This window comes from Cucurbita pepo, chromosome LG14 (assembly GCF_002806865.2).
Source record: "Cucurbita pepo subsp. pepo cultivar mu-cu-16 chromosome LG14, ASM280686v2, whole genome shotgun sequence".
Lineage (NCBI taxonomy): Eukaryota > Viridiplantae > Streptophyta > Magnoliopsida > Cucurbitales > Cucurbitaceae > Cucurbita > Cucurbita pepo.
Window position 1 is genome coordinate 3,269,564 of NC_036651.1, and position 11,689 is coordinate 3,281,252.

The following is an 11,689-nucleotide window of genomic DNA, read 5'->3' on the forward strand; positions in this document are numbered from 1 at the left end:
AGTTGGCACGCTGCCTCATTTACTCCCTTAAAGGGCTAGCATCCTAGTTGGCACACTGCCTGATGTCTAGTTACAATACCATTTGTAACTGTCCAAATCACTAACAGTAATTATTCGACTCAATTATTAAAAATGCGTATGTTAGAGAAAGATTTTCACACCATTGATTTTTGTCAGATTCCACAATTATTACAAAAAATCACAGGAGAAGTTCTGTCTCCATTTAACTAACAACAAACGGAATTAGACGTGAAATTTAGTAATTTTATTTAAAAAAAATTAGGCACTAAAATAGAATCATCAAAAAGTTAATGGATATGAATAACGTTTATACATTTTAAATTTAAAATAATTGATATTGGTTCCATAGAATCATTNCCTCATTTACTCCCTTAAAGGGCTAGCATCCTAGTTGGCACACTGCCTGATGTCTAGTTACAATACCATTTGTAACTGTCCAAATCACTAACAGTAATTATTCGACTCAATTATTAAAAATGCGTATGTTAGAGAAAGATTTTCACACCATTGATTTCTGTGAGATTCCACAATTATTACAAAAAAATCACAGGAGAAGTTCTGTCTCCATTTAAGTCTCCATTTAACTAACAACAAACGGAACTAGATGTGAAATTTAGTAATTTTATTTAAAAAAAATTAGGCACTAAAATAGAATCATCAAAAAGTTAATGGATATGAATAACGTTTATACATTTTAAATTTAAAATAATTGATATTGGTTCCATAGAATCATTATTTCATAAATAATATTAGAATTAAACCTAATTAGGATAAATTAAATTATTATGTGACTTTATTTATATGATTATTTATTTAAATTAAAGTTACATCATTGGAGTTAAATTATTCCATTAAATTAATTAATTAATTCTCAAATGTCACTTCAAACAATCAAAACCAAATCTCATAGGCTATTATTTAATTAATTAATAATTGTTTTATTTAATTTGAATAGCCAAATGTAAGTAAATAATGGTGAAGGGATTATTATATAAATTATAATATTATTTTGTCTGAGGTGCTCAAAGGAATAATTAATTAATTAATTAATTAATTCAATGCAATGCTTCCAAATTACATCTTGCTTCACTTGAGAGGAAAGACTTTCTTTCTTGTCAATATAATCAATCAAATGTCTAATTATTTCATACAAATTAATTTATATTATTTAAAAAATTAATTTTTCTCGTTCCAAAAATATAAAATATACCACGAATTTCAATATTTAACCTAGAAAAAAATGTTATTAATATTTTAAATATGTCGGGTGAATAATTTTATTTTTTAATTATATTCAAAAATTTAAAACATAAATATTTCCTTTTCAGTTTTATAGTAAACAAGTATTCGATTGGGTCGAATTTAAAAAAATTAAAAAATTAAAAATCAAGTTGGATAATAATTTTACAAAATAATCATACCCTACTTTTAAAATTATTATAAAAATTAATAATATTTGACGTTTATAATCGATGTTAGTTATGCAGTGTCACTGGTTCGTAAATTCTATTATTATTATTTTCTTTTCTTGTAATTTATTTAGAGATATTATTATTATTATTATTATTGAATTTGAATGTGATATTTTAATTAATTTATGCTTAAGTTAATATAAATTATTATATTTTTTTATTTAAATATTCCAAAAGGTAATTATCCCATTGAAAAAAATTAGTTCGTAGGGAGAAAAACAGAAGAAGAAAAAAAGTCGATACCGTAAAAATTTACGCGTTTTTTTTTGAAGATAAGCAACGATTTGTTTGATGCAGTTCGGATTGGCTTCGACACCATCAAGAATGGGGAAGATCTTAACAATAGTTCGATTGTGGTTGGTGGCGACGGCGGTGGCGTTGTCCTTGTCGGCGTTCACTACCGGCCACGTGACGCCTCGGACTGTTCTTAATCGATTGTCTTCAAGCAGCTCGTTCTTGACCCGGACGGAGCATTGGTTTAACCAGACACTCGATCACTTCTCTCCTTATGTAAATTTCACTCTGTTAAGTCGTAATTCGATTTCAATTGGCTTGATTTTGTTTAGTGCGGATGCTGAATTTGTCTCGGGAGTAGTTGTTCTGTGAATTGAATCTACTTAGCTTGCCTTTCAGTTCATTTATTCGGGATTGTTTGAAGTATCTTCTGACTAATTAAGCTAGGGGAATTTAGTATTTGCTTGAGCTTGACGTAAGTGGCTGAGGCTAGTTTTGACCTATAAGGAACATACTTAGCAATTTTTGTATTTCTTGGTCGGTCTGAAGAATATCTATGATAGTTTATTAGAATGGAAATGAATTTTTGATTTGTTTCTTTATGACCACCCCAGCATGTAATGAGCTCAATCGTATTGAGTTCACATATACTTTACGACCAAGCAATTTTTCACTAAATTCTTTTACAATTTCTTGTGTATGTGAATGTGAATGTGATGCTCATTAGTTCAATTCAATCCAATTCTGCTCACTCTTGGGTGCTAACATATGCAGAACCATGACAAGTTTCAACAGCGCTATTACGAGTTCCATGACTACTTTCGGATTCCAGATGGACCAATTTTCTTAAAAATCTGTGGTGAAGGTCCATGCAATGGGATTAGCAATGATTATCTAGGAGTATGTTCAACAATACCTCCAATCATTTCTTAAGGGATTTGTTTTTTTGTTGTATTCGAATGATAACATGAGGGTTGACCTGCGAGTGGTGTACTTTGTTTAATGTAGTACTCTAGTTTAGATTATTTATGACTCAGGGCTCAGCTTTGTAGAATTGACTTCGCATGCTGGTGATTTTGTTCTTCATTTTGTCTTAAAATATTTAAGATACTTTTTGGTTATAGAGCCTGTTATTTACAATTCAAGGAAAGCAAAATGCCCTTTCAACCACTTCCTCAAAAGTACGAAGTTGTGAATGTTTGTAAAAATGTATGTGAGAAAGGAGGGTGTTGTTAATCTAGATTTTTGGGGTTCTTGCTTGCATGTTTGGTTCACAGTTATGACAGTGGTAAAAGGGGTTTGTGAAAATGTATTTAAGAAAGGTGGATGTTGTTCATGTATGATTTAGTAGTGCTTGTATGCAAGTTTGTTCATTATGAAGTGGTGAATGCTTGTAGAAATATGTAAGAGAAAGGAGGGTGGTGTTCATCTCAATTTTAGGATTGCTTGTAGATAGATCGATGGGTAGACAGATAGAGAAAGGAGAAATCTATTATCTTCTCAAGCTTTATTAGTTATTCGATGAGGTAATCCCTTTTTACATGCTTATTTATGTTATGCAGGTTTTGGCAAAGAAGTTCGGAGCAGCCATTGTTTCTCTTGAGCATCGCTACTATGGGAAGAGTTCCCCTTTCAAGTCATTGACGACAAATAACTTGAGATATCTTTCGTCCAAGCAAGCTTTGTTTGATTTGGCTGTCTTCCGCCAGTACTACCAGGTCATTATTACCCAATTTATAACTATATTATCAATTCAAATGTAAAGCAGATTGAAATAACTCATTTGTTTGCATATGTCAAATGACTCAATCTAAAGTGGGATTATTTTTGTTTTTGAAAAGGAAAAAAAAAACATGATATTGGATTTTCACACTTCACTACGACTTTACTAGCCTAGCGTTTATGGTTCACGTGCATGTTCAATACATTACCATTCTGATATTAATAATAGGCTTGACTAGTTATTTCTCCAATTATATGTAAATTAATGTCCGTCTGTTGGTGATCTGCTTGCAGGATTCACTGAATCTGAAGCTGAACAAAAAGGTTGAAAACCCGTGGTTCTTTTTTGGTGTCTCATATCCTGGAGCTCTTAGTGCGTGGTTTCGACTTAAGTTCCCTCATTTAACATGCGGAAGTCTCGCAAGTTCTGCTGTTGTTCTTGCTGTCTATAACTTTACTGAATTTGACCAACAGGTGATTCAAATATGATGTAATTGGCTATATGCATTCTCCTATTTGATTCAATGACCTTCAGATTCTATACAAGAATAACATTCTAGTCTCTCAAACTTTTTTTAAATGTGCTCCTTTGGACAATATCCTGAGTTGTCTTTTTTATGCAGATTGGTGAATCTGCCGGTCCAGAGTGCAAGGCTGCTTTGCAAGAAACCAGTCGACTTGTTGAACAAAGATTTGCAACAAACAAAAAAGAAGTGAAGGCATTGTTTGGTGCGGGAGAGGTTGGCTTTCCATTTAATCATTTATAATAGGACACTATATTTTCTGTTCTCTTATTTGCTGCTGATAACTAGCGTGTTTACAGCTGGAAATAGATGGAGATTTCTTTTATTTCCTGGCAGATGCCGCTGTTATCGCGGTAATTTTCAGTCTTGGATCACCTTTCTTTATGTATAATTTTTTTTTACTTTCAGCATTCGTTATCTTTATTTGTTAAAATTATGCAGTTTCAATATGGAAATCCAGATACAGTGTGCTCTCCTCTTGTTCAAGCAAAGAATGCAGGAAATGACTTAGTGGTATCTTCCCAGTTCTTACCTTTATTTGTTTATAATCTTTTTGTTTCCCAATAAAAATGAGAAATATATTACATTTTCAAGATTAGGATGTGCAGCAGGAACTGGACGGAAACTAAAATTTTTTGAGGTCATGAAGTGCACCAATTAGATGTCCAATATGTAATAAGCCTGAAAAAGAAGCTAGGAAATGAACCTTGAGCCACTCTTAGATTTATCCTTTTACGTTCCCCTCAGAAGTTGTGTTATTCCTCTCCTTCATGAAGTGCAGTTAAACATCCAATCCTATGTTAATAATTGAGGAATGTAATGAACTTTTTTATAAGGTCAAGGCACAAATGGAGCTAGAAAGTGGCCTCATGCCACTCCATAAACCTATGTTCCACTCTCTCATCTGAAAATGATATTATTTTCCTCTCCTTCCATTCTCGAGCATTGGATAGCCATGGCGGTGCAATCAAAATGAGTTTTGTTCCCTTCATTTCTTCTCTAACGTGCAAACTTTTCGAGTCAAAGTTAATGATAGAGTTTCTTGGGTTTAGTCCTTGACATGTTTCTTTAACCAAACACACATATTAACCTCTGTTCCAAGCGTAGTTGCCAAATATGGATGGTCTATATTTATTAAAAAAAAACTTGCTCGATCGCTTAACCAAAAATTTGGGCAAAAGATGTCGAACAAGTTATCCTTCAATAAAGCACAAAATCAATCCATGCAAAACAAATGCTCCCCGACCTACTATCTGTATTGGCACTATCCTTTAGAAGGGCCCGTTTTAAGTTTAATCTATGGGTTTCTTCTCTGTTCATAACATGCAATGTGCACATACATGCAGGTTATATTATCAACTTTATTAGATATCTTACTCTTTGAATGCCATTTACTTTCTCCTGCAGGATGCCTATGCCAAATATGTTAAAGATTATTACATTGGAAGTTTTGGCACTAATGTTCAGACTTACAATCAGAAACACTTAAAAAACACCACTCCGGGTGAAGATAGCGCTGACCGGTTGTGGTGGTTTCAAGTTTGTTCTGAAGTTGCATATTTCCAGGTTGCTCCAGCAAATGATAGCATGCGATCCTCCAAAGTTGATACAAAGTATTCTTCCAGTCTCCTCTTTGTGGATTCCATGCTTTTGTTCAGTGAATTTTTATCACATTTCGATGTTTCTTTGGTTGCAATTTTTTAATAGCTCACCTAATAACAGATATCATCTGGATCTCTGTAAGAACGTTTTTGGAGAGGGCGTCTATCCGGATGTAGACGGCACAAATATTTATTACGGAGGCACAAAAATTGCAGGTGCATACTGTCTTCTTTTCTGCTACCTCTACTTCACTTGGTTCTGTGCTTTTAGTTTGAGAAGTCAGTCAATTTAACCGTCATCCCTGTAATTTCTTATTTTTACCAATGCAATTCAAAGCTCTCTTTGACCAGTTCGACATACTGTAAAAAGAATTGTAAATGTGTACACGCCGGGCCTTTCAGTCACCAACAGTGCTTGTTTAGCCATAATTAAGGGCGTTTCCAGTCTTACTTTACGTCTGATGAAAAATTGCTTTTGCAGGTTCAAAAATAGTTTTTACAAATGGTTCGCAAGATCCTTGGCGCCATGCATCCAAGCAAATTTCATCTCCAGACAGTGAGTTTTGAATTATTTTGTTCTTAATATTCATTGCCCAAGCTTATGTGAAACTCCCAGCCTTGAAGTGATCTTATCCAGGTCAATTACTCTTGATTGCTTGTGGATTTTCCTGGAAGAGTTTTTGTTTCATCCAAGGATTTTCATTGATTTTATTAAATTATGTCGAAAGGTTTTTACGTAAATTATTGGCCATGGTAATTTAGAATGGTGTTGTATTGAATTTATTTAGGAGATTCATTCATAATGTTATTTACTTTTTCTTTTTTCTCTGCTCAGTGCCATCATTCCTCATAACATGTCACAATTGTGGCCATGGAACTGATTTGCGAGGATGCCCTCAATCTCATCTAAATATTGAAGGTATGTAAAGATCTACCTTTATATCTACCCTTTCTTCCGCATACACATTATAAAAATGATTTAGATCGAGCATATGGGAGTCGATCTCAATCTCATGTAGACCTCCAATCTTTTTTTTTTTTCTGGTGGGGGGGAAGAAGAAAAGGCCATTAGTCCAAAGCCAAACGATCCTAAATCAATCAGAAGTTTGTTTACATGAAATTTTGAGATTTGAACTTAATGGTGCAAATCTGAACCCTGTAATTCACCTTAAAAATGCATGTTCCCCCGTTTGATCAAGTTTTGCACCGATCTTTATCTTTCTGAAGTAGTCTGTCCTTTACATCCTTAAAGACTGCATTGTTTTTAAATTGTCCAACATCTGCTCTTTCAAGTAGTATTACCTCTCGGTTTTTCCGAGAGTGATGAATTTTGTAGCTTTTTGTAATGTCTAGTTGTTTGATCTCTTCTTTAGGATCACGTTAAATCACTCCTAAACTAAAGAACTCTAATGATTTAACGAACTTAATTTGTTGCTTCATTGAATTCTCTAAATCTGACCTTCCTCTCTGCCTCTGTCTCTGTCTCTCTTTAGGTGATGCTCACAACTGTAGCTCTCCAGACGCAGTTCACAAAGTTAGGCAGCAGTTGGTGGAAAAGATGGATCTTTGGCTGTCGGAGTGTCAAGCCACCACTGGTAGGAATTATATCTGAAGCTCAACGATCAAGTCCTCCTGCTTAACTCTTACTACTTAGCCTCGAAAGTGTTGAAAATGGTTTTTAAGTGAAGATTTTTAAGCACTTAAAAGTCATTTCGAACGCGCCTTAAATCATACTTTGCCTAATCGCTGTCTGTGCATATTATCCTCAAAACAGATGTTTAGTTGCTCCATTGAGGACATCATATCAATCCTACTCTCCTCTCTTCTGATGCAAGCAAGGAGCACGAATTATGTGGGCATGTATTTAAATTTGCACAATATGTATAATAATGAATAGATTTTTAGACATTCATAAAGCTGACCCTCATATTTATCATTTGGTTATTTCACATCTGTAATGTATTTTATTGTTCCACTTCCATTATTAGAAGATCTATCTTATATTATTTCTTTTCTCGAATAATCATTTTATAAATTAAAACTCATCGTTATATGACTTGAACCTTTTCTAATGCCTACAGTATTTGCAAATGTATTATTCTTTTTTATTGAGGCCATAATTATGGTGATAAATTGATACACTTATTCAAGTTCGAAGTTTTAATGATCAAATTGAAAGTTTAAAGTCAAAACAAATTTAGAGTTAAAATTGATACTACCTACTAAATTTATGGTTGAAAATGATTTTTTTCCAAACCATTTCTAATTGTATTCATATTAATATGATTTACTAATAACTAATTATTAAGTCAAAAGTTTGGTATGAATGAAATGTTAACCTGCTAGTAGATATTGTTTTCTTTGAACTTTCCCTTTCGGACTTCCCCTCAAGGTTCTCAAGGTTTTTAAAGGTGTGGAAGGTTTCCACACCTTTATAAAGAAAGTTCTCCACATATTTTGTCGAACTTACAAAATTAAAGGGTCACATTAAGTATAAGATCAAAATCTTAGAATTAGAACTATGCTTTATGAATAAACTTAAAAAGTTTCATGGACTAAATTAAAACTACTTTTTGATATGGCGCTTCACCTCGCTTAAATCCACACAATGTAGTTTGTNAAGATCAAAATCTTAGAATTAGAACTATGCTTTATGAATAAACTTAAAAAGTTTCATGGACTAAATTAAAACTACTTTTTGATATGGCGCTTCACCTCGCTTAAATCCACACAATGTAGTTTGTTGGTTATTGTCTCAAGGCTCAACGCCCAAAAAAAAGGTCATTGCAGCTCAATACGCTTCGCGCTTTCAAAAAACTGCACAAGAAAGATTATCATTGCAACAAAAGATGAAATACAGATAATAACAAACAGCTAACCTACAGTTTCCATCTGTAATGGTTTACATCCTTTTCAACTCTAAAACAAAAGGACCCTTTCAATTTCAACATATCCTCTCCATTAATCAACCGAAGGGGCAGGGAAGCAGAACACTGTGAATCAGAACCTCATCCGCAGCAAAATTTGAATCTCATAATAGAAGAAAACCCTTGCTTTGCTACTTTAAATATGTAGATGAAACCCAGAGTAAGATATAGGTTATTAATGAAGTAGTGACTTCAAAGCCTCTCAGACCTTTTATTACAGGAGGGATCACAGATACCATCAAAAAGGTTCCCAACAGCCATGAGAATATGAAAGCTCCAGCCCTGTACCATTGAAAAACTCATAGAATCAAACCCAGTTATCTTATCAGATACCATTAAATTCTGTTCTATATGTTAGTATTTATGTTCTATCATAAATTTCAAAACGGAAATGAGATGAATGTTCTAGACATACCCGTAAAGGAAAGCTCGGAGTTTGCTCTTCAGTCGATCATGTATGAAATAGAAAGTAGCTATGAGTGATATAGCAACCTGAAGGGTTGGGCCTTCCTCGGTTGGAAAGAGAATGGTGAGAACTCCAAGAACTAAAAAGGCAATGGATGACTTGATTATGAACTTTGTAGATGGTGTTTGGAACCTATTCCTTATAGCCTGCACAACCCGAGACTGATTCACTTCCCTGACCTTTTTCTTGATATCAATTTTTGGGTTCTTTCTGTCATAAAATTTTTGCATAATAATTTTATCATGAGCTGATTCAATGGCATCGACACTTTCTTTGTGCCCTGCGTATCTATGAATAAGGAAGTTTCTGGCAGCTTGAATTTCATCTTCAGATGCTTCCTTACTTATCCCAAGCCGTTTGTATGGATCCCTTACATGTATTCGAGGGAATATGGCTGCATTAGCAAAAAGAGTCAAGAAGGAAGCTCAGAGATGAGCTAAGCTAATTCTAGAAAAGTGTCAAGAAGGAAAATATCTTACGTGTCAAAATGGAGTGCGGTGCTCGCTTAATACAATTGCAGTAAATATCATTGTCATCAATATAAGAACGAATAGATTTATAAAATTTATTAGTAATTTATCACGATATCATGTAGAAAATCATATGTTATAATCCCACTTTTAAAATTTACTCATTTTAAGATATAAAAATCCATGTTTCAGGTCCTAATAATCAAAGTTTTGAACCATAGAGAGAGTAGATCAATAGTTTATTAAATAAATAAACCAGCAAATTAAATTTTTGGTCATGAATTTATAACCCTTTACATCTATTTTGATCCCTAAGTTCTAAAATCTAACCATTTATCCCTTTAATGTTGTAAAGTCAGTCTAAATTGTTCCTATTGTTAATTGCCTGTTAGGTACAATAACACAGAGCTTTGTTTCACTAGGAGCTTCCTAGATGGATTAGTTTGGTGGAGATAATCGATGTTGTTAGTTGGAGTAAGAACTTTACCGGCAGACTCATTTGCAAAATCTCCGGAAGCATCAAATGCACACTTAGTAGTGTGTCGAATCTGGAGAGTTTTGCCTCTAAGAGCAGGACCCGTCCAGCAACTTCTGCATTAAACAACAAGGTAAATGAATCATGAATTGGAATGATCACATCAGAACACTAACGTGTAGTAGTGAGCAGAACCTTTTGAGATATTGCAAATCAATATTTTCTCTAAAGTTCCCATTGGGAAAAGATGAAACCAGCTCACGTGGAATCCTGGGACTAGGTCTCAGAAGACAACATTTCGAGGGTTTCCCACTCAATCCCGACAAAATCATCATATGAAATCTCTGTTCTTAGTGCCCCACAATACCACTATATGTTTATATTCTCCAAGCCACAGAATCAGCAGCTACAATTTTGTTAAAATCACTGAATTAGATACACTTTAAATAAGATTAACAAAAGAAACCATAGCAAGTGAGCAAAATAACATAGAAAATACCACTCTACAAGAATCCAACCATCAGCCATAAATTCTGGTTTAGCAGAGTTTAGTCACCAGTCAAATAGATGAAGAGAATTGATATGCTGTTTAGATTATTTTCCATTACTTAGCCATGGAGAAACGAAGATATTAAAGTCTCTTTTAGAGCTTCCAGAGTGTTCTACTGTTAAATAGATGCAAAATATGTTAAACAATGAAATTAGCCCGTGGATCGATTGTGGCTGCCTAAATATCCTACCAATTTCAGTGTGTCAAATATTATGGAGAGCAAAAACATTCCCGCATCCATTTGGTTAGTTGGAGAGATTCAATTTGGGCAACAAACACTAAAGTTACTTTGAAAAACAATAAGAAAAAAGATCAGTCGTTTGGCTAATTGAAATTGGAAAAGGAATTAGAACATATTCGTTTACCTTCGGAACTCATTCTGATAAAATTTTCAACCCGAAATCAAAATTTCAAAATAAACGATTCCAATTTCAGGGTCCAACATATGAATCAGAGAACGAAGTTACGAAAGCTTAAACCCATTCAACCAATCAAAGAGAATGCCACACTGAACATTAACCGATACTTAGAGCAGAAAAGAGCAAAATTACGCGATACCAGATGAAACAGATGTAAATTACAGCAGAACTTGTAATAATTCAGCACCCAAAATCATCATCAAACACCACAGGAAATGAAATGAAGCTCCAAACCAACCGAAGAATCAAGAATGAAGATTAGAAGAAGAACCTCATTGGTGAAAGAGAAAGTACACGGCGGTCCGATGAGCAAAATCTTCAGTAGGGTCGATCTCAAACGTCGTGCTAAAGGATAGGGAAGACGCTAACCTAGAGCTCCAGTGAACCCTGCTTCCAGTAAAATGAGAACCCGATTTTTTTACCCTTAAGAAAATGTCTGTAACGATAATAAAATAAATTAAAAAATAAAAATAAAATTTGCAGATGGACGTGAATTCCAAAGGCTTTAAATAACTAATTTATTTTATATACTTTAATTATATTTTTTAATTTTGAAATTGTTCCACAAAAAATAAATAAATAAAATAAGTTTTTTATTAAAATAAATTATAGAAAATTAAATGCAAAAATTAAAACACCTAAATAAATAATCTTTTTTATATAGTTATAAATTACCTTATTTTAAAAGAGGGAAATACTTTATTATTTTTTTAAATAATTTTTACAAAATAAAAAAAATAATATTTTTATGAGCGTTTGACATTTAAAACTTTAAATAGATCAATGATTTCAGTATTTAATTGAAAAG

General features: G+C 33.3%; 2 protein-coding genes across 4 annotated transcripts; one reads left to right on the forward strand and one right to left on the reverse strand.

Moving 5' to 3' along the window:
- The first annotated feature begins 1,694 nt into the window (after positions 1–1,694).
- On the forward strand, positions 1,695–7,580 carry LOC111810479 (probable serine protease EDA2). Of its 2 annotated transcripts, XM_023697185.1 has the most exons (13): positions 1,695–2,003; positions 2,502–2,627; positions 3,290–3,445; positions 3,744–3,923; positions 4,073–4,189; positions 4,273–4,326; positions 4,415–4,486; positions 5,381–5,586; positions 5,696–5,790; positions 6,056–6,130; positions 6,410–6,493; positions 7,068–7,169; positions 7,349–7,580. In XM_023697185.1, exons 1-13 carry the CDS (start codon positions 1,785–1,787, stop codon positions 7,354–7,356), a joined length of 1,494 nt encoding a protein of 497 aa, XP_023552953.1. In that variant the 5' UTR covers positions 1,695–1,784; the 3' UTR covers positions 7,357–7,580. The 2 variants fall into 2 exon arrangements, with proteins under 2 accessions (XP_023552953.1, XP_023552952.1); XM_023697184.1 differs by having other exon boundaries at positions 7,068–7,580.
- An 801-nt stretch (positions 7,581–8,381) lies between these two features.
- On the reverse strand, positions 8,382–11,298 carry LOC111810647 (protein CHAPERONE-LIKE PROTEIN OF POR1, chloroplastic-like). Of its 2 annotated transcripts, none has more exons than XM_023697390.1 (5): positions 11,153–11,298; positions 10,108–10,318; positions 9,925–10,025; positions 8,917–9,361; positions 8,382–8,783 (listed from the first exon to the last, which is right to left on the reverse strand). In XM_023697390.1, exons 2-5 carry the CDS (start codon positions 10,245–10,247, stop codon positions 8,633–8,635), a joined length of 837 nt encoding a protein of 278 aa, XP_023553158.1. In that variant the 5' UTR covers positions 10,248–10,318; positions 11,153–11,298; the 3' UTR covers positions 8,382–8,632. The 2 variants fall into 2 exon arrangements, with proteins under 2 accessions (XP_023553158.1, XP_023553156.1); XM_023697388.1 differs by having other exon boundaries at positions 9,925–10,028.
- Between the last annotated feature and the right edge of the window lie 391 nt (positions 11,299–11,689).